The 24,310-nt window shown below is 37.4% G+C and overlaps 1 protein-coding gene across 4 annotated transcripts in view; it reads left to right on the forward strand.

Moving 5' to 3' along the window:
- Positions 1–24,310, forward strand: part of LOC145983997 (recombining binding protein suppressor of hairless-like) — a 275,400-nt gene that overhangs the window by 138,316 nt on the left and 112,774 nt on the right. For 2 of the 4 annotated variants that reach the window (XM_083117270.1, XM_083117271.1), the window contains exon 1: positions 865–985. The exons of the other annotated variants lie outside the window; for them this stretch is intronic. In XM_083117270.1, coding sequence (XP_082973396.1) covers positions 941–985 — 45 coding nt within the window. In that variant the 5' untranslated portion in view covers positions 865–940. Of the gene's footprint in view, positions 1–864; positions 986–24,310 lie in introns of those variants that run through there. 4 annotated transcript variants of the gene reach the window in all.

Consider the following 24,310-nt stretch of genomic DNA (forward strand, 5'->3'; position numbering starts at 1 on the left):
CTTGGTTAATATTTGTGTGCTTATTAAAATAAATAGTGCGCTTTCGTGTGCTAACGAATGCCTAAAAGATAGTACAATTTGGTTGCTCAAAAATATTTTTTTGATTTGTGGCGATTTTATCTTGATATGAAGCCAGAATCGCCACAATAAACTCCTTAATATCTTGATAAATATTTGTGTGCTTATTAAATAAATAGTGTGCTTTCGTGTGCTAACGAATGCCTAAAAGATAGTACAATTTGTTTGCTCAAAAATATTTTTTTTGATTTGTGGCGATTTTATCTTGATATCAAGCCAGAATCGCCACAATAAACTCCTTAATATCTTGATTAATATTTGTGTGCTTATTGAAATAAATAGTGTGCTTTCGTGTGCTAACGAATGCCTAAAAGATAGTACAATTTGGTTGCTCAAAAATATTTTTTTGATTTGTGGCGATTTTATCTTGATATCAAGCCAGAATCGCCACAATAAACTCCTTAATATCTTGATTAATATTTGTGTGCTTATTAAAATAAATAGTGTGCTTTCGTGTGCTAACGATGTGCAAACGTTTGAGATATAATTTCATAATTTATTAATATGTGGCGATTCCCACTTGACGTACGTTCTTTACTGTCGTAGTGAATGGGTTGGTAGCTATTGTCGCTGAGCTAGCGCAAGAGGGGCGGAAACTCCCGAGGGGGAGGGGGCTGTGGGAACCGACTGACGTCAGGCGGAGGGGGTGGGGTGGCCCACCCCGAGGACCAGAAGTTCCCATTGCAGTCCAGTATACAAGGCGGCGTGCCTACGAGGAGAGCTGGATCATGTGGGCCGTTTGAAGTGTGTTCATTGCCCTCGCGTGCTCCGGTGCTGATAAGTTGTGCCGGAACGCAATGGTGTTATGACTCTTTGGTGTGTTTGGCTTTGCAGTATTGGAGACACGGAGTGATTTCCGAGGATGCCAGTCGTAATGGAAGAAACTGGTAGAGGATCCCACAGTTGGGTACGTAATGAATGCGTTGTGCATTGTTTTTATCGTTTATTCCGTGACAGCCTTTTTACCCGATGTTTACAAGGATCGCGAGTGCACGTGGTTGAATGAGCATGCGCAGAATCTCTGCTTGGTTTTAGAAGCAACACAGTGCAAAGAGTTGTAACATTTCATCTAATGGTATGATATGCTTTTGAAAATGAACCATGTAGGTCCAGAATATATGTCAGCCATGATGAGTACCATACTGACTGACACCAACGTTGCTGTTCTGCTGGTAGACAGCCGACCTTGTGGTTCGTTCTCGCCATGGAAGTTCCCGGGTTCGAGCCTCGGTCTGGGCATGGGTGTTCTTTGAGAGTGACCCTAAATCAATTTCATCTAATCATCATTCATCCTCATCGTCACGATCAGCCAAAAGTGGCAGAAAGTCGACGCTAAATAACATTAATACACAATAGAAATGCTGCTAGACAGTGGCGTGCTACGAAATTACATAAAATAATTACCGCAAGAAGCTATGACTTTTTTTTGTATTCTGTGCTACATTTTTCAAACGTTCTAGCAGTTACAGAAAGGTAACAGTATCGTTATGAGAGTGTCACCGCGGGAAACAATCTCCTCTACCGCCCATGCACGTTTACTAGACCAGCTGTTGGCCGGAAAGCATTGTTGCCATGTTTGTTGACTGAAATCCGTCTTCCACTGGGGATTCCAGGTGAGGCGACGGGAAACGAAAATATACTGGGGTCGTTTCCAGTATTTGGGACTTTGTTCTAAATGTCTCGTGTCACCTAGAGTCTGACGTCTTCCTTCCGATAGCATCGTCAAGGAATGTTGCCTGAGTCCTTGTAACGGTGCACCGGGAATGTGTAGAAACGGATTCTTGATTTTACTGTTTTTGCATCTTGAGCTTAGTGAAAAAGTTTTGGTTAGTACAAGAAATATTATTATGCAGGTCATTTCTTTTTTCAATCGATGTCCAGAGATAATTGACAGAAAATTTCTACGTTGTTGAAAAACTTTCACTGTTGTGTCAAATTTCCTTAATTAAATTTGAAAGCGAATAGCTATTTCAGTACATAGTGGACAGACATGGTAATGACCCAAATTTCCAAAATATAATGAGATGACATATTGTACAGCGATACTGAAACCATAGGCCTAACTAGAAGTTTATCTTTACGGGAAGGGACAAAGTTGATCGATGTAATGCCAATTTTTATTTGTTCTTTTACGTCGCTTTTCTACCTCTTGACTTAATCGTGAGGATGAGGATGAATATGAAATGGGCCAGGGACAAACACAATGATACATCCATACCTTTACCAGGGTTCGAACATTGGAACTCGGGGTTTATAGGTTGTGACGCTGGCCATTCTGCCACTGATGGGTGGCTGGAAATGCCAATAATTGTTATTTTTTATTTTCATTTTTGTTATTTGGAGTCGCTTTTCAGCTGTCTAATCGCAACGATGATGTGATGAAATTGATGAGGGGCCACTCACAAGAATACCCATTCCTAAGCCGGGATTCGAACCTGGGGAAATGCCAGTGACAATGGAAGACTATTACAAATATATAAAGATATATGCGCGCTTGCGTGTAATATTGTGTCAAACTCGCCCCTCGTCATGTATTTGAAGTCAGCGCTACTTCACCCTACAATATAAATAAACAAATAAATAGATGTAGTATTTACCAGAAGTATATTTCCAAATACTGAAAAATGTTCGCATCTGTTAGGACAGTTGTATTGAAATTGACACGTATATTCAGATTCCTAGCTCGTGATTTTTGCATCCATGGCAAGAACAGACTATGGATCCCCCTGCACCAAATTCGTGGCCACCACCTCATGTTTGGGAGAAATGTTATTTTCTTGCACCTGTTTTTAATATTAGCACACAAACAACTCTGACCCCACAAGGCATCCATAAAAAAAATATTAATTTTGTCTCGAGTGCCTCTGGTTCCTGTACAAAAAAAAATAATCTTTGTTTCTTGACTGTAGCAAATGAATTAGCACAATTTTGTCCTTTGATAAAATCAAATCCTGAATACGCATTAGTCATTATTTCGTTTTCTCTTTTGTTGAGTAATCAGAATGCGTTACTACTCATTATATCGAGTACATTTGTTTGCAGAACACAGAATTGATAATACAATAGTATTTTTAGTATGATATCATATTACAATATTTTTCTCTGTTAACGAAGCTGTAGTTTATACCCTCATAAGCTCTTCATCAAGAGGTGAAACACGCATTCCCTTGATGATTTTTATTTACAAAACGCTCCTACACATACCAGTACCTTTATTCACCTCATAACCTTATATACCGTATCATCATGAAGAAATCGTGTGGAAGAAATGGGAAAGAAAGAGAGCTTGAGAAAAACCAAGCCCGGGTTCAGCACTTACTAATATGTTTTGATACAGTAAGTACAAATTTGATGTGACTCTTAAAGAAACGGCTGCATTGCAAACGTAGGAAGCAAGACATTTTTTAGAAATATTTATTTGCAAACTAATAATATTAAAGAGTGACCCGACATTTACTCTTTACGAACTATTTTTTGTTGTTTTTTCGGTGCCCGTCCTTTCCTCCCCCTAGCAACAGCTGTGTGTATGTGCAAGGAAGCTTGGAAACGTATCATCAGTAATAAATGCAACTTTTCGAACCGAAGCGTCATGACAAGCTGCACCTATCGCTTGTAACTCAGACTGGGCCGTTTTCTCAATACCGTGCATCGTGTCGCCTCTGTCTGTTGTTCGTGCATGCCCTGTGAATGCTTTCGTATTGACTGAAGGGGCTGTGTTGCTTATCGCTTCGGTCTGAAAGCTCCCTAAATGTTTGCCGTTCTTGCTTGAGTGAAGAATATCGGATTGTTCCTTACAGCACAAGTAGGCCTAAATCGATTTTGTTTCTGATATTAAAGAGTCGAAATTAAAATATAAATATACGCTTTCATAATCGAACTCCTCCCACAATATTAATGAATTTTCACACAATTTCGTTTGAAAATACCATACCCGTGCTCCAAAGTATCTAGCTGCTGTGAACATTTATGTTCAAAAGTTCTAATTTATCTCGGTTTAGTGAGATAAAAAAAAATGTCATTCCACCTGCTTGGACTTCCTGTACCTCCTCAACTATGCACTATATTTAAAATTTTATTATCAAAATTGTAGTACAATGAAGGTAAAGGTAAAGTGTTCCCCTGTGCTTAGCACCACGCCATGAAGGCGTGAGTGGGGGTGATGTGATCAGCATCACGCCCCTGACCGCCTTTACCCCACAGGGTTTTCCCCAGGTACCAATGTTATTCGACGCTGGGTGGGCGCCGGGGCCGCTTCCATCGTTAGAAAAGTTCCCGGATTTGAACCGGCCGGGAATCGAACCCGGGACCTTGAGCATGGTAGTCAGACGCGTTACCGACTGAGCCACCGCGGCCAACCATTCCCTAAAATTACTGAGTTTTGTTTGTATAGCTCCGAAAATGTAGTAAACAGATTCGAAAGTATCTGTAAACTTTGGAACCGCCACAACCTAAGAAAAAATAATTTTCGTTCACCATCTGGGAACATGTTGACGGACTGGAAAGTAAGGGTGCAGGGGATGCTCTACGTTTCTTATTAACTTAGTCTCCTAGTCGCCAAAAATTAGCCCGCACAGAGTTAAATGTTAAAGGAAGAATGAACATGTCTGACCTTAGCAAAAATTTATTATTATTATTGAGGACATTTTGAACGGTATGTATGTTCATTAAAATTAACATAGAATACAGGATCGATCAGAATAGTGAGAAGCAACAATTTCTCTCACGTTAATTATCTGTTATAGTAAAGAAAGTAGTCTTATATCGGTTTTTTAGATTAAACTTGTCTCGATTCTTGCTTTCATCACCACAATCTCATCCATTGGTTAACACCCATGAACATGGTCTTCAACCGAACAGATTTCTATTCTGCACTAACAATGCTCACTTACACCTACATCGAAATATCTGTACAATCAGAATTATCTCCGAATTATACAAGTGAATCGATTTGCAAAATCCGTCATGACCTCTCCGTGCAAGGGTCAGCAACTGGAGAATTACTTTGAAGCGAAACCGGTGCGTGTAAGTTAGACAAAGGTTTGAGTAAGAAGTCATTTCCCAGATTTCTAAGCCTTTGAATTCGTTTTTATAAGTCAAGGACTCCCTCATATCTGAGTGTACAGGTGTCCGGGCCCCCATTAGTTACCCCTATAACTGAAACCTTTTTCGTGGTAGGGTGGCGACAGAGCTGGAATACCGGAAAGAGTCGGGGAATTTTGTTTCAAGGCTGAGGTAAAAGTGGCCTTGTAAGTAAAAGCAAGAAGACATCAGCTCCATTGGCCAATTACGACGATGAGACGGACAATAGCAAAATACCCAAAGACGATACACACAGGGTAATTGCGTAGTGGTAACGTCGCTACATTGTAATCAAGGGGTTCCGGGTTCGATACCTGGTGCAGGCACGTGGCACAGTGGTTCGGATCCCATCTTAAACTGTAGGTCCAGCCTCGATTAGCTTTTCTGTGTATAAAGTGAACTTAAAATAAGAATTCAAAACAATACACAGAACATGAACCTCAACAAGATCATACAGACTGTGGATTCGCCAGAACCTTGTTTGCCTATGAGAATGAAGTTTCGGATGTGTAAGAGGTTACCTTCACAGAAAGCACCCAAACGTCAACTAGGCTGTGGCGTTTCGACTTCTGTAGGGATGTGCTTTGTTCTTACGTGTACTGAGCGCTCCTTTACAGCCTCAGCTTTGAACTAGAGTATGTAGACCATATCCCCAGAGGTCTAGTTAATTAGTTCATGTTAATGACTATGACTATTAGTTTTAAAAAATGAGTGAGAAAGTTCTTAACAGACATATTTTCTATTCTTGTTAGGGCCGTGTCCTCAATTTTGTTTTAGTTAAGGAACTTATCCCCGTATTGTGTGACTGGAAGAAAATAGCCTATGTGCTGATGTGCTCATAATACAACTAACTTTCTAACCTTGCTGCAGGAACACAAGCCTTCCATCTGTCCCTATTCTTGGCAAGATCAATCCAATCTTTTCCATCCTTACCGATTTCCGTTAGGTCCGTCTCAATGTGCCCATAATATATTTTTTTTAAAAAAAGAAGAAGAATGCAGTTTGCATTTACGTGGAAGAGAAGTTGACTTTCGAGTACCTTTCCGGAAGGTTTTACTGGAATATGAAACATGGACCGGATCATCTTCAATTGACTCTTGTCTTGATGGCTAAGCTATTGGGAAACATGTGACAGACGACGGTCACGATTCTGTCAACTATGAAGACAAGAAGACCAAAGAGGCCAAGCTGGTTTGAACCTCCAACTTTAAGTAAAATCCTGCAAATCCGTTCTCATGTGAAGTGACCACAGTCAAGTCTTTAGGAGTGGATCGTGGATCCGTGTAGAGTTCGTGCGGCAGCAGATTGGGTATAAATTCGTTCGTGGGCTTGCATTTCCCCCCTTAGATTCCTTCAGTCGTGGAAATTATTACTTCCGAGAACGAAAGAACCGCAGAACTGGATTGTTGTATTTTATTTTTGATGACTGGGAGTGTACCAATGAGCAGAAAACGATTACGGTCCTTGGAAAGAAATTCGGTGAGCAAGCAGACTACGAAATTACAGGAGTCCGTTTCTTTCGGAATGTGCGCAATTCATTTGGTCGGGGCCCGTGGATTCCCTCCCGGACATCGGGCTCTCAACAAATTCCCACGAAGAGCAGGACCTTCAAGGTCGCCGTGTGTGACGCGAGAGCGGCAACGCAGCGCGGCCGGCGATGAATATAAAATATGAAGACCAGTAGCCGGGGCGACGTTGCCAGAGCAGCGGGGAAGAGGAAATGCTAATTGCGAACGGAGGAAAATACGTGTCCGGTATTGAACGTCATCATCCCGTAATTGGCTGGGTCGGTGAACAAATTCGGCGTATTTGATAAAGATAGTTATCTTGGACCCGCGATGGTAGGATCATGTCGCTGCCTGGCGATGCCAAACAAGTGATGGTGTGCAGACCGTGGGATGGGTCTGGGCAGCGTGGGAACCGGGACGCATAGGCTTCGGTTGCACTGCTACCAGCTGGAAGAGGGCCCGATGGGAGGGGGAGGAAGCCTACCACTTCTTACGCTGCGATACATCATCGCTTCTTTTGCCATGCGATCCTTCAGTCGGCCAAAAAAAAAAACAACAACAAAAAAAACCTTTCAGTCAGAAAAGTGTTCCCAGATTCCCGAAGTTCAATGATGGAAATATTCCTTGTCAGGGAACGCGTGCTTACTGATCTGCATTCGTGTAGTAATTAATTAATACAACACATTTCACTTCGGGCCACTAGCACCAGCTTATTTCTCCTGTAAGCTTGGAAAATTCAAAAGGAGACCGCTACACTCCCGTACTTTCTGTTCGCCCATGATGTCATCAAAATGACCGACACGAAATGTCAGCTCCTGTTGCTTGTCATTTTCTTTGGTCTACTAAGTGATATGGAGTGTTTTGGCTTGCTGTCATTGGTTAGTTTGATTCTGCTAGCTTGATATTTCTATTGTTGAGTAACTTCGGAACTATTGATCGGGTTTTAATTTTCTAAATGTCACTTTAAGGAAAGAAAATTTATGTGCATTTCCATCGTAACTATGGCCGTTTTCATTCTACGTACACAAAAACTCAAAAGGGGGAGATTTCGCACGTTTCACTCCATAGTACAGTGGAATTTAGATTTCAGCTAACAAAGCAGGACCGACTTCAAATTGTTTAGGCTCAATTTCAGGGTTGCCACTTGCACAATTGATATATGTGAAATACAGGAAAGAAATTAAAAACATTGTGTATGTTATGAAAGAAATAAAGTTCTCCTAGTAAAAGAAAATAATTTCCTACTATTTCATCGGTGATGAGTCTACACGATGTGGACCTGTGGGGGCACGAGTCGCAAATCGGATAAAAACGCGATTCCTAAAACACCTACTTGGAATCAGCGTGAGTGTAAGAACGTGTGGCATCCTACGTGATGTAGGAAACCACAGGGGGGAGGAGGACGAGGACAAGAAGGTGTCTTTTAAGTAGTGGATGAATCTGGAACAAGGGGTCTTGAGACTCGTTGAAAGAACAATGTTTACAGTTGCAGATTGAGTAAGTTTTCACGCGTCACAGGGCATTGAGGGTCAGGGTTGACCTCTACTGTTGGATTGGTTTGGGGAACCGTGGGGAAAAGCGAGGGGTGAATTTTAGCTGTTGCAAATTATTATATAAGGAGAAGATTGGATGATAGCAGCAGACACGATATCATGGCTGAAAATTTAGGGAGATGGCAGCTTCTGCAACCTAACAAAATGTCCAACCATAGTTCCATGATTCTCTAGCAACGGTTGAAATTAAAAGACAGACTGACAAACGATATCATGCATTATTTGCACGTGAAGCTCGCCGCCGCTTATAACCACCAGAGATGGCGGTGGTGTCGGGGGAGGAAGATTTACAGTCACCGGCAATAAAAATGTGACTCCTAGATCCTGAAGAAACACTTCTCGGGAAGGCGGTATGTGTGTTGCCTAACTCTACGGGAAGTGAGTGTTTCTGGATCTAAGTGTTTCATTTGTATTGCCAGATGTACGCTCCAGCAAAAAATTATTTCTTGCTGTGGAAGACACATCACAAACTCAAAAATTCAAGGGGCTGGACGGTCGTGCCATTTGCACACTATGTGGTGAACACGAGACGAAGGACCACATACTGGCTAAATGTGTTTGGTCAGTGACCCTTAGATAACGTAACAAGGTGAGGTCCAATGCAAGAGACAACATGCACAACTCTGGCTGTATCTAGAAAAGAGAGTCTCAAGCGAAGGGGGCATCACAGCCCTGGGATCATATTCACACGCCAGGGGTTCCGGGTTCGAATCCCGGCCTGACCTTGGATGCTATTTATGAGTGACCCTTCAGCAATTTCATCACTTCCTCATCTTCGCGATTAGCTAAAAGTGGCAGAAATGGGAAGTAAAATAAACCAAATCAGTCAATCATATTTACACGCAATCTGGAGAGGGTACATTGGGTCAGTAAGGGAAGGATATGGATCCGTAGGCCGGGGAGGTGCGTTAAATATTAAAGGAGATAGTAACATGGACATATGTGTATCTTTTCTGAATATTTCTGTTATTATTATGTATAATCTGCGATTTAGCATTTTTGTGTCACGGACTGTACTGCAAGCGAGGTAGATCTCAACATTGTATGATACGCACGGATTTCTGTGAATGGTAAACACGCCCACAAGGACTTCATCCCTCGTGTAAAAGAAAATATTCGTTCTTCCATCAAATCATGCGCTGTTGGTTTCGTTTAGTACATGAGTACTCAGGGTGGCTACTCACCGAGAATTCCTTGAATTGGTGGAATTATGCGTGAATTATTGGCTCCGGGAATTATGCGTGCATTCTGCGTGAATTTTTCTCCGTAGACGTGAAAAATTGCAACTTTTAATAATCCAAATCCTATTGAATTGATACATATGTATAAATGCCCTGAGGCAAGTTTTTCACAGTTTAGATTTTATTTGTATCTAGGAAGGAAAAGTATGCTGCGTTGAAAATAAAACAGATTTCAATCCCTTACTTCGTTAGTGTCCTTTTGTAGAACAGTCTATTAGACAGACGGAACATTATTGCAAGATAAGATATCTTGAAGATGATTAGGTAAATTTGAGTTTGAAATCCTTATTAATTTAATTTTTTTTGTAGATTATTGTATTCCGTAAGAATTGTAACTTGTGTTTGTTGAGGTATCTTCGAGCCTGAGTATGTGAAATGGCAAATGTAAACTCCGTACCTTAAATTAAATATTTAAATATATATATATGTATACCGTTTAATTCAATTGAATTATAATATTTGGATAGGATTGGGATCACACAGATCCTATATATTGTTAATATATTTGTGTGGGTGAGGGGCGGTTATACATAAGGCTGAAATAGATAAAACACCTGTTTGTACCCTTGGAAAGTTCACCTTGAAAACCGTGAATTTTACCTACTTGAATTTTATCATGGTCCTAGAGTGGCCACCCTGGACTTGAACATAGATGTTAATGAACATCTCAGGAAGATAACAGCTCCTGCATTATTTTATACAATATCCTTGAAACAAACAAAAGCTATTACAAATTGTGTCTGCATCTACTTATATTTCAAATAATTGCGTGTGCAAGCTTCACTTGCAAATAGTCTATGATATCGTTTGTCATTCTGCCCTTTAATTTAAACCGTTGCTAGAGAATCATTAGACTATGATTTTGTGATAGGTTGTAGTTCTGTCGACTGTTGGCTTTTGTTGTTCTGTGTTGTGAATCCTCGTGATCCTGGAGAAAGCCTGCACATTGACGGAACTTTTCGGTGTTGGGCCACCCACTAATTGCTTCTCATGTCCAGCAGGGTTTGGACAGTGTACCAATTCGCTCTCCAAGAGGACCGAGCAATCAATAGGTGCGCTGCGTTGAAATTGGCCATTAGCAAGCTCCAGATTACGGCGGAGCTCTTCCCGGCGTCGGAGAACTGGGAAGCATTGATTGACCCGGGCGTGCGGTGTGAACTTGAGCAGCTGACGTGGGGCAGAAGGGGCCAACACAGCCCGGCACCCAGGGCCAAGTCATTAATAACGTTGCCTCGGCTGAAGACAGGTAGAAACGACAGATGCGGGCGTTCCAGCTTCTTCAGAATTTTCTCCAGTAACTTCCGCAGATGATGTTAGGAAGCTGCGACGTACTTCTAAACGATGTTTTCAAAATCTCTGGTGAACTTTCCTAAGAAAAGAAGAATGACAGACTGTTCTACTTAAAGTCGTACGTAACCTGAAGTGTTCGTTTTGGAAGAAACGGGCTTTTCTCTTGCATTAGCATGCAATGTTAATTGGATATTGATTAGTACTTTTAATTATACATATTCTATCACACATCTTCTCTCCTCTTCAGATGAACATAGTTCTTTATGCCGGTGGGATCAAACTTACTACAGACGTTTGATTTTACTACAAATCCGGTGCGATAACCAACTACTGTATAGCACACTGGCCCTTGTTCCAAGAGTATAGTAGCACTAACGGACATATTTAAGACAGAAACCAGCACTAACGTTGCACTAACGATGGGCAAAGTTTGATGAGTTTTCTCGACATGTGACAGGTTTACGTGAACTTAGCCCGGCCCAGTTTTAAATGAACCTATTTTTGAAAATGCAGGCGTACTAACAAAAGCCTTTACGTCAGAATACAGCACTAACATGGAACTAACGATGAGCAAAATTTTATTTAATTTTGTGGACAAATGACGGGTTAACTTCACTGCCTATAGGGTTATATCGCCCAGACGCCATACTCTCGAACATGGAGTTCCCGTGCGTGCAATATGAAGAGAGGTTGACATCCCGAGATAAAAACTAAACAAAACAAGACCTAAAAACGTTAAAAACCATAGAACACTTACTTTATTAGCCGTTCTTGCCACTAAGCCCTAGGGCAAAGCGACCCTACATGAAAGAGACCGAGTATTTTAACTCGCATGGTAATGACAGCATAGGCGTGCGCACGGGTGGGAAAGCGGGGGCAGTTGCCCCCCCCCCGAATCATGGATGTCCGCAGATTTTTCAACGGATGGACAAGTAAGGTATTTTTCCATGGGGTATATTACCACGATAATAGTGTTGCCACCTCAAAAAACAACACTTGAATTTGAAAATATCGCATTAATGTGAATTACTCTGACTGAAATCAAATTATACGTGTGACATATATGCTTTTAACTCGATATTCGATTTCTAAGGGGGAGGAGTGGCCATCCTTGCTCCCCCTTTCAGACGTCCATGTTCCTGCATTATTATACTTTCACTTAAGTGTAGAGGAATCTTATCGCTGGTATTAAACGATATTATACTCTTAAAGAAAATAAAGTATTTTCAAGCCGATTATAGTTCAAAGTGACTATGGGAGAAAGGGGTGCAGTGGTGCATCCACAGGGGAGGGGCAATGAGCATTAGACTTGGAATTAGATACCGTCATTTTTCATCGATTTTCTGTCATTTTTAATTATGATGAATGGTTTTTTTATGTTAATTAGTTAAGAGGAGAGTATAGGAGGAGGGGGAGGAAGATGAGTCATGGATGACTCATGCGCACGTGCGGCCTTGGATTTATTGATTTTCAATTAGTGCACAATAGTTACTATTATTTATCCCGTTTCTTTACCCTACCCTAACCCTATTGTTGTACTTTATATATGCGTTACAGCCGGATATGAGTCATGGATGATTTATGCCGTCGAGGGAGCTTGATCTTAATGGTTTTCCATTAGTGCACAATAGATACTATTATGGTACCCGGTTCCGGCCTATTCTAACCCAATTTATGCATTTTTTTATGTGTGTTGCGCCCGGATATAAGTCAAGGCTGATTCACGCATTCGTGGGTGAACTTTAAGTTAATGCGTTTAGGACACGTTTTTGGCTATTTATGCGAGATTTGCAGTCGCCGATGACGTCATGAGCCGCCATTTTGGCATCGGTGCTGGATCATATTAGGTATAATTAAGGATCTGGATTTATCCGGATTCAACTGGCCGCCCCGAAGGGATCTGTGTAGATGCTATTATAACACAATATATGGCGTTAGCCTATGTGAGCTTTAAAGGCGAAGAAATTGAGCGATGTAGCCCATATGAAAACGAAGTATACTGGCAGAATGCATGTTATTAATAATAATTGCTCTTAAAAAAGAGAAGAATACGTTGACCGCAAGACCCCTCTACAAGGTTGCGGACGAAATTCGCACCAGCAAAGAAGAATATTGCCTCTGTCACTACTGCCAAGCGAGGGATCATTGCCGGCCGAGGGGGAGAAAGGATCCCTATTGTTACGGTAGTTTCCCAGCGGACCCCCTAGCGGAACTCAGGAGGATAGTAATACATAATGGATTTCGCGTGCTGCCAATATTTTAAAACGTTTGCATTGAGTTTTGAGGTTTCAATTTTGTTTTGAGGAAATAAGTTAGAAGTTTTCTTCCTTCTCAGAATGTAGCTATAAACTATTTGACCTAAAGCGTAAGGGATTTGTCTGAACTAGGAGCAACGCGGGCCAGTATTTACAGATTGAAGCGGTTTCAAACTACTATTTGCTTTTATTACGGGGCTACGAACCACGGACCCTTTGATTATTGCTTTATAAGATACAGGATGGTTGTTAATGCGTATTTTTCTACATAAAAATCACCAGATTTTTGACTCCATGTCTAATATTTCACAGTTGTTCACGTATCTTTACCCAGAAAACGCAATTTATACGATTCAAGCAAGAGTTTCTATTGCAATTTGGACATACAAAGTGTGTTTTTCTACTTTTATCTGCTTATCTTACAAGTTTAGTCTTGTTTTTTTACTCAAATAACACAATTTAAGCTGTTCAGGCAACATTTTATATTAAATTTTGGACACACAAAGAGTTTTGTCAACTTTCAACTGTTTATTTTACAAGTTTATACCAATTTTTTGCTCCAATAAAACTATTTATACAATTCAGTCAACATTTTTTTTAAAAATTTTGCATTTACAAAGAGATTTTTCAAGTTTTAACTTATTATTTTACAAGTTTAGGCTTATTTTTACCCAAATAACACAATTTCACCTATTCTAGTAAGGGTTTTTATTAAAATTTGCACTCACAGATATTTTTTCAACATTTAATTACTTCTCTTACAACTTTATGTTTATTTTGTACCAAAATAACACTATTTATACCATTCAGACAAGAGTTTTTAATATATTTGGAATCTCAAAGAGATTTTTTCAACTTTTAAATTATTATTTACACGTTTAGGCTTATCTTTTACTCTAATAACACAATTTAATCTATTCAGCCAACATTTTTTATTGCATTTTGAAACTCGCAAAGGGATTTTGTCAACTTTTTATTAATTTTTCTATTTATTGCGTTTTGTATCTTATATTTACTAATTTTAACTTAGAGTTTTCTTTTTTATGTAAATAATTTCTCTAATCACTAAGGAAGAAGGACTTTTAGCTAAATGTTAATCCACACATATATTATTATTTCTATTATTTTTATTATTATTATTATTATTATTACTACTACTATGCTTTTTTTGTTTTGTATTTCTATATTTATTTAAGTCAGGTTATGCATGCTATGTACGAAAGTTTGTTTATTTTAATTTCATCGGTATTTTCTTACGGTTAGGGTTGGCAAAGTTTCCTAAATATATGAGTAGGGTTCCATATATTCTCTTTCTTGCAGGTTTTATGATATGACGTGATCAGCACCATGCTCCAAGTGTCTTTACTGCATGTTTCCATTCTATTGAATGCTTAGTGATTCCTAGAGCCATTTTATGGATGAGAGAAAGCTTGAAAATTTCGATCTCAGATAACCCACAACCATATGTCAGAGTAATTTAAACTACATTTCAGACTTATTATGTGCTACAAGAATATCACTGCTTGCTTAATTTTTAAGTATGTTACGCTGTTATTGTGTTTTTAGCTATTGCTTACTAGATAAACTATACGAAATGTTTAATATTTGTACTCTTTGCACTTATACGAGGCCAAATGTTTACTGTAACTAAAATTATTATGTGTCTACGAGGACTGAAATCCCTTTACCAAGGGGTCTATAACTGAATGTTTATTAATATTGTTTATTTTCCCCCTTAAATATAACAATTTAACAATATAATGACAAATCACAGGACAAGACGATGCTAGCAGATGACTATATGAGCCTTAGGTTTAGTTGACAAACTTTCCTTACCATGCTATTTAGCCTTATAGTCCTTTATTCAGGGTACTTTTCAAGAACTACGGACTTTCTTGAGTGTTTGATTTAATACCAGGGGTTATTTGTATCCGTTATATTATACGAGGCTTAATTTTTTTTTACTACAATCACACTATGGCCCCGAGGACTGATTGAAGCTTAATGCTTAGGCTGTAAAGGGGGCACTTAGCATGTTTATTGATGAATCACATGAATCTTGCAGAGTATTGTAGGAGGCATAGGACCACACGCCAGAGCCTTAGTACCCTGCAAGAAGCACTTTCAGGGAGTACTACGAGGAAACGAAGTTGATATTTGAGTGCTTTGCTATAAGGTTACCCTTTACAGAACCAATATTTGCTATTTCAAGTAACTACATGTGCCAGAAGCACTTACTAGACTTCGATTTATACTATACCAAGTGCTAAATGTAGCAAGAACGCTGATTTTCTACATTTTTGAGAATCCAACTGTATCAGGAATTTTCTGTGTAATTATATTTTTATTGATTACTAACTTTAACAGACCAAACAGGAAGACGGCAAAATTCACTAAACATAGTAACATAGTGTAGGTGATTGCATGAAAAGTAGAAATTATAACAAGCACAAGACTTCGCTTGTTTGCTATTGTGACTAATTGCGGTGCCGAGGATGAGCGAAAGGACAAAAATCTCATGGACTGGACATATTTTACCGCTACAGAGGGCTATGTAGAAACCAGAGGGCTGCACAACGGCCAGAATCGCTTACTAGGCCCGCCTGGTTGGTCGGGCGGGCGAGTAAAACTATATACCTGGGTTTTGACCCGTCAAGCATCGAAAGCCCACGGGTAACTGGAAGGCCTTGCAAAACGAAGCTCGCTTATCTTCAGCGAACGCTGATTCCGGTTTTGCACCGTCTCCAGATACATGAGTCACGCAGTCACCGTTGCCAACTTTTAGATTCTAAACTGTTCTAGGAGCACTTAAAATGTTCATCACTTTTATCAATTTGAAATTGCAGACATTTATTCCTTGCTAGAAAACATTTGTATCGCTCACACCCAGTGGCGGCGATTGGGTTCCAAAACTAGAGGGCCAAAGTGCAAATGTACGGGGGGGGGGGGGCAAGGATAATTAATTTCCCTTGGTACATGAGGTTAGCGTGGTGCAAAAGTAGCAAAAAGTGGGGAGGGGGGGGCAACTGCACTCTCTCGGCCCCGCCCCTAATTGCTGCCACTGCTGACACCTGTACAGGAGTACGAACCAAGTTTCGCAAAAAGTGCCATCGTAAATACTTTGGAACTTTGTGTGACTGGTGGTTGTTCTACATTATACTTTTTGGGGGGTGCTCCCCTATGGCGCAGTGGTAGTGTCGTCGCCTTGTAATCAAAGGGTACCAGGTTCGATACCCGGTGGAAGCACATGATGGTTCAGATCCCACTTTAAACTATAGGTCCAGTCCCGATTAGCCTTATTGTGCATAAATTGACCAAATAAATGAATCAATCAATCAATCAAACAGATTTTCTCTCTGGTGTAATTTTGCCAATTCAATATCCGAATTAGTTGCTCAAGATCCCCCCCTGAACACTAAGGCACGATGGTCCATAAAATGGAACATGAAATCAGAATTTGCATTATAAAAGGTTTTTGAATATTGTCATCTCTTTCAACAAATCGTCGTTCGCTAGTGTTGTTGCTAGTTATCTTGTTCTCAGACCGCATTGATAGTTATACGATACAAAATATAATTGTTAGCTTGTATTTTCACACGGGTGCAAATAACAGGCAATGCTATTTACACATTTCAACAAACAAACAACGTAAAAATGAAACCTACAGAAGATTTACGATTTCAAGACCAGAAAGGTGACATAAAATGAACAAGACACACAAACCTATTTCAAGACCATCGAAACAAATTTAGAAAATAGGTGGTAGTTGGTTTGACATAATAATGACACTAATTTGAGAAGTTACAAAATCTTAGGTGCAGTGGCTTAGCAACATATCGCGAGGTCCTGGGCGAGATTTGAATGCAAGGCCCCATCGTTCTTTAAGTTTGAAATATCAATGTAAATCGATACACAGTCATCAAGGAAACGTCAGCAAATTATCATATTTATATAATAGTCTACAATAATAATTAATTTCTGACGAAAATTATATTTGATAGTACGCGACAGAGAAATTTACACTTGGCAGAGCTACAGTAACACGCTGCTGGAATTTTCATTAACCAAAGTAGTAGTAATAGTACGTTTTTTAAGATGTTCTTTAGGCAGTAAGATAACTGAAATATCCTTAAGTGTGCTAAACTTTTTTAAAAAAAATCAGAAATACAAAGTAAGAATCTTGAAATATAACCTATATATTATTTAATGAGTCGTTCTTTGTTTCCTCATTTCGAAGTTTGTAGGATGTAAATGTCACAAACCATGGCTTAAGTAGAAAATATGGAAGGACGCACATAAAATGTCAGTGCTTGATAGAGCGGGGGGAAGGGAGTGCGCTAAACCACAATCCTGTCTAGGGGCCCAATGTATCTACCTACAAGCTCTTCTACACAATCGGTGTCAACATCAGCAAATCTTAAAACGATAGTCATTTGCACAATAAATGTGAAATGTTTGGTGTAATCAACTGATACAGCTAATTTGACCTTTTTTTTAAATTAGCAATTTTGACTTTTTTTAATTAGCAATTTTGACTTTGTTGCACATAAATTGTACCAGTTAACTTTGAATTTTAGGACTTAGATGATAATAATAACTGTGAATCTCATTTTGTTGTTACGTCTTAATGTTCTTGTAATATTAAATATTTGACGCAGTGGCGTAATAAAATCGTAAAGTACGCGTCCGCAAGAAATAAACTTGGGTCCCTCAAGTACAGTCAGCTTCTTCCAGGAAATTTACGTAATTACTTAGAATGGCTGGTTGTGGCTGCACTTACATTAATAACTATACAAATCGATGCTCTAACTCTGAATTTTCACATATTACAACATATCTTTCTTTGACATTTATGTATTCAAAAGAAGAAAATACAAATACTTACTTATCCCTTCCCCCAAACAGAAGGCGGTACAGGATACAGAGAACACTGGAAGCTAGTGTAGAGCTATCAAGGAGAAGAAACTTTCCTAAAGCACTTGATTTCAGATTTAAGCACATTTCTGAAACATAGAACTTGATCAGGAAATTCGTAAGATAAATCATCTTCGTGCCCGTTACAGAGGGCAATAGCTGCGTCTGAAGTTGTAGGAACGAAGGAAGAACTGCTAATATTATCCATACCCTTCTTCAGTTTAAAATACCAGAAGCATTTAAATGGCCCATACTTTGCTCCGTGGCAGTTTGAGGTGCTTTACCGTTAACATATTAAAATCGGGTAGGCTATGCAAGGTCACGACACAGAAGAAAAATGGATAAAAATGTCCAAGCAATTTTTGCGTTGATGTTTCACATGAGAAATTAGAATTATTTTGACTTTTTCGGGGCCCCTTAGGCTTAGAGCTCCCGCCCGCCTCTGATTTGACGTATTCATTCAAATTATAACGTTAAACTAGAATATAAAGCCAGTTAAAAATGTCTTAATTTTATTGCCCACAAAAATTAGCCTTTTCTATCTTTCTCACTTCCATTTATTACGTTTTTCGTATCAACCTCATAGGACGCGAGGCCCCTATATGCGCGAGGCCCAGGGTGGTCGCCCACTTCGCTCACCCCTTGCTACGCCAATGATTCTACAACCTCAAGGCACCTGCGCCAAGCAGAAATTCAAATATTTCCATGCGTAGTGAAATATAATGGCCGTTGGCAACACTGACAGTAGTGCTCGCCGTCTACCTGCAAGAACTACATCGAGTCTCACGGGTCTTCTTAAGACCCGGGTAATAGAAAAACCTGGCAGGCATCGAAGCCTGTGCAACACTGTGACGTGAAGCTCGCTTGCGCGATGTCGAACACCTGGGCTTGATGTGCGTGTTGCATATTATTGTAGGCGCGCCTCCTCGCAGACGGGTTTTCTCCGGGTCTTGTGCAGGCCTCTGGTAGAAACGCAAGAGCTTTACTATACTTTTTGTTAAATATTTTGTGTTTGACAAGCTTAACAAGTTACACATGTATCCATTTCAGGACAAATACTGTTAATACTTTCAGATTTACTGTGAATGCACCAACTATTAGCTAATTTTGAATATAATTAACAAAATTAGGTAAAAACAGAATTTTTAAAAGATATTTTGTTACTGCCTTCAAATTTTATGATTTATGTTACTTACTCAGTTCTTAAGCCCTATACATGATTAGTAATTATTTGAATTAGTAATATAACAACTGGTTTACACTATCTGGCATCCTTCTTAATGACTTGTTACTAATTTAGGTGTCTAAGTTAGGTTATTTAGAATGTATGAAGGTGTACAAAGTTGATATTTCTGCTATCAGAGTAATTAACAAGCATATTTTACAAACAAAAGTTAATGTTTACACTTTAATTACTTCAATCAGAGACTAATATTTTACAGTAATTTAATCATTCAGCCCTATTCAATACTTTACTGCATTAGAAAGTTTGATATTAATCTAATAAGTATTCTATTTTGCGCTATTCTTAGGCAAATTTTGTTTAATTTACTGCTTATAATGCAAAGTTTAGCACAATTTTCGATGTATTCACTACCATCAAACCAAACAATTGTAATTATTTAGTGTATTTAATTTATATATGTTGTAATTAACAAACTAAACTAATTACTTTGACATGGTAAGAACTTTATAATTACTATATCTCTTTGTATCAGTTAATTTTCAAATTAATATTATTAGGTGTAGTCTTTGATGTTAACTATATTGCTATTATTATCAATTTATGGTTTATGGCAACGTAGTATTTATGAGTATTAGAATGACCAAAGTTCTGGTTTATGTTGTCCAAGTACAAATGAGAACAGAGCTGGGAGACTTATGTGCCTTTTTCATATGAGCTGCATGTGAACTGTATGCATATTGAGCACTATTGAGTGTGTATGCTGTTTTCTTTCCCATTAATTCTGCGAGACTGTAGAGAGTTTTCCCTTTTCAAGTAGTTTCTTTTCATTGATTGTATACATTTTGGGATCTTAGCAGTTTTATGTTATGAAGGAGTTGTTGTTGAATATCTTACATGGTCTTTTAAGATATTGAGTGTTCATTGTTACGGCAGTAGTTATCTTTCGTTCTTGTGTAGTATATTTTGCTATTTTTGGTCAAGTTGTAGTAATTACAATAATGACTATTGACTTATTTATCTATGCATGATGGCCTATACTACAGTCTGTAGTTTGTTTTGAGTGCTTTCTTTTGAAGCCTTAGTATCTGGTAGTATTATTAATGCTGAGGTAAATTAACCCGTGAATATATGTATTCTTCTGATAAACTATAATCACTTAGTCGTTTTAACAGTTATAAGTTAGATATTAGCTTACTGCAGATGTTGTTAATTTGCTATTCTTATGTGCTACGTATGGTGTAGCTTATTTGGGAAATTTGAATTCTGTACTGTAATTAGGATTGACTGTCCCTTTTATTCCTATGTTGTTGTTGAGGTTGTCCATAAGCAAGCCTGTTTATCTCTATCCTATGCCTTGGGATTGTCTAGATATATTGTGTTTGCAGTTTCATGTTTCTCTAAGGTTTCTTCTATGTAATCTATTATTTTTGCTATGGCTGTGGCTATTGATATCCCTTTCTGGATTCCGTGTTGGTTTCTGTTTATCCCTGTTGCTGCTTGACATCTGAATTAGTTTGTTTGACTACCTATTATTTGTGCTATGACTGTGGCTATTGATGTCCCTTTCTGGATTCCATGTTGATTTCTGTTTATTCTTGTTGCTGCTTGTTACCTGAGTTAGGTTGTTTGACTTCAGAGCTATCCTTTTTTAACTTTATTGTTGATTGCTTTTTGTTTGTTTTCTTATTTGTTTTTATTTGTTTACTAAATCTATTTGTTTGTTGTTCAGTATTTGTCAAAGTTTAACTTATTTGAAATTTTGAATGCTATCTTTGTCGAGTACCAGTATTTTTCAATTTTAATATATAAATTTATGAAAACTAACTTTAATCTTATATCAACTAACATATTTACTTTAACAACAATAACAAAATTGTACAAAAAGTTCAAATAGCAGAAGAAATATACTTTTAAATCTTTAACTTTGAAAGAATTGTACTTTCAAAACTTTAACTTTTACAGAATTGTACTTTTAGAACTTTAACTTTTAAAAATTGTACTTTTAGAACTTTAACTTTGAAACAATTGTACTTTTAAAATTTTAACTTTGAATGAATTGTACTTTTAGTACTTTAACATTGAAAGAATCGTACTTTTAAAACTTTAACTTTGAAAGAATTCTACTTTTAAAATATCTAATCTAAAAAAGAATGTTACAAGTCACAAAGAAACAATTAATTACAAGATATATAAATTAAATACACTAAATAATTACAATTGTTTGGTTTGATGGTAGTGAATACATCGAAAATTGTGCTAAACTTTGCATTATAAGCAGTAAATTAAACAAAATTTGCCTAAGAATAGCGCAAAATAGAATACTTATTAGATTAATATCAAACTTTCTAATGCAGTAAAGTATTGAATAGGGCTGAATGATTAAATTACTGTAAAATATTAGTCTCTGATTGAAGTAATTAAAGTGTAAACATTAACTTTTGTTTGTAAAATATGCTTGTTAATTACTCTGATAGCAGAAATATCAACTTTGTACACCTTCATACATTCTAAATAACCTAACTTAGACACCTAAATTAGTAACAAGTCATTAAGAAGGATGCCAGATAGTGTAAACCAGTTGTTATATTACTAATTCAAATAATTACTAATCATGTATAGGGCTTAAGAACTGAGTAAGTAACATAAATCATAAAATTTGAAGGCAGTAACAAAATATCTTTTAAAAATTCTGTTTTTACCTAATTTTGTTAATTATATTCAAAATTAGCTAATAGTTGGTGCATTCACAGTAAATCTGAAAGTATTAACAGTATTTGTCCTGAAATGGATACATGTGTAACTTGTTAAGCTTGTCAAACACAAAATATTTAACAAAAAGTATAGTAAAGCTCTTGCGTTTCTACATAGCCCTCTGTAGCGGTAAAATATGTCCAGTCCATGAGATTTTTGTCCTTTCGCTCATCCTCGGCACCGCAATTAGTCACAATAGCAAACAAGCGAAGTCTTGTGCTTGTTATAATTTCTACTTTTCATGCAATCACCTACACTATGTTACTATGTTTAGTGAATTTTGCCGTCTTCCTGTTTGGTCTGTTAAAGTTAGTAATCAATAAAAATATAATTACACAGAAAATTCCTGATACAGTTGGATTCTCAAAAATGTAGAAAATCAGCGTTCTTGCTACATTTAGCACTTGGTATAGTATAAATCGAAGTCTAGTAAGTGCTTCTGGCACATGTAGTTACTTGAAATAGCAAATATTGGTTCTGTAAAGGGTAACCTTATAGCAAAGCACTCAAATATCAACTTCGTTTCCTCGTAGTACTCCCTGAAAGTGCTTCTTGCAGGGTACTAAGGCTCTGGCGTGTGGTCCTATGCCTCCTACAATACTCTGCAAGATTCATGTGATTCATCAATAAACATGCTAAGTGCCCCCTTTACAGCCTAAGCATTAAGCTTCAATCAGTCCTCGGGGCCATAGTGTGATTGTAGTAAAAAAAAATTAAACCTCGTATAATATAACGGATACAAATAACCCCTGGTATTAAATCAAACACTCAAGAAAGTCCGTAGTTCTTGAAAAGTACCCTGAATAAAGGACTATAAGGCTAAATAGCATGGTAAGGAAAGTTTGTCAACTAAACCTAAGGCTCATATAGTCATCTGCTAGCATCGTCTTGTCCTGTGATTTGTCATTATATTGTTAAATTGTTATATTTAAGGGGGAAAATAAACAATATTAATAAACATTCAGTTATAGACCCCTTGGTAAAGGGATTTCAGTCCTCGTAGACACATAATAATTTTAGTTACAGTAAACATTTGGCCTCGTATAAGTGCAAAGAGTACAAATATTAAACATTTCGTATAGTTTATCTAGTAAGCAATAGCTAAAAACACAATAGCAGCGTAACATACTTAAAAATTAAGCAAGCAGTGATATTCTTGTAGCACATAATAAGTCTGAAATGTAGTTTAAATTACTCTGACATATGGTTGTGGGTTATCTGAGATCGAAATTTTCAAGCTTTCTCTCATCCATAAAATGGCTCTAGGAATCACTAAGCATTCAATAGAATGGAAACATGCAGTAAAGACACTTGGAGCATGGTGCTGATCACGTCATATCATAAAACCTGCAAGAAAGAGAATATATGGAACCCTACTCATATATTTAGGAAACTTTGCCAACCCTAACCGTAAGAAAATACCGATGAAATTAAAATAAACAAACTTTCGTACATAGCATGCATAACCTGACTTAAATAAATATAGAAATACAAAACAAAAAAAAGCATAGTAGTAGTAATAATAATAATAATAATAATAAAAATAATAGAAATAATAATATATGTGTGGATTAACATTTAGCTAAAAGTCCTTCTTCCTTAGTGATTAGAGAAATTATTTACATAAAAAAGAAAACTCTAAGTTAAAATTAGTAAATATAAGATACAAAACGCAATAAATAGAAAAATTAATAAAAAGTTGACAAAATCTCTTTGCGAGTTTCAAAATGCAATAAAAAATGTTGGCTGAATAGATTAAATTGTGTTATTAGAGTAAAAGATAAGCCTAAACGTGTAAATAATAATTTAAAAGTTGAAAAAATCTCTTTGAGATTCCAAATATATTAAAAACTCTTGTCTGAATGGTATAAATAGTGTTATTTTGGTACAAAATAAACATAAAGTTGTAAGAGAAGTAATTAAATGTTGAAAAAATATCTGTGAGTGCAAATTTTAATAAAAACCCTTACTAGAATAGGTGAAATTGTGTTATTTGGGTAAAAATAAGCCTAAACTTGTAAAATAATAAGTTAAAACTTGAAAAATCTCTTTGTAAATGCAAAATTTTTAAAAAAAATGTTGACTGAATTGTATAAATAGTTTTATTGGAGCAAAAAATTGGTATAAACTTGTAAAATAAACAGTTGAAAGTTGACAAAACTCTTTGTGTGTCCAAAATTTAATATAAAATGTTGCCTGAACAGCTTAAATTGTGTTATTTGAGTAAAAAAACAAGACTAAACTTGTAAGATAAGCAGATAAAAGTAGAAAAACACACTTTGTATGTCCAAATTGCAATAGAAACTCTTGCTTGAATCGTATAAATTGCGTTTTCTGGGTAAAGATACGTGAACAACTGTGAAATATTAGACATGGAGTCAAAAATCTGGTGATTTTTATGTAGAAAAATACGCATTAACAACCATCCTGTATCTTATAAAGCAATAATCAAAGG

The sequence above is a fragment of the Lepisma saccharinum genome, chromosome 2, assembly GCF_977018435.1.
Source record: "Lepisma saccharinum chromosome 2, izLepSacc3.1, whole genome shotgun sequence".
In the NCBI taxonomy this organism is placed as follows: domain Eukaryota; kingdom Metazoa; phylum Arthropoda; class Insecta; order Zygentoma; family Lepismatidae; genus Lepisma; species Lepisma saccharinum.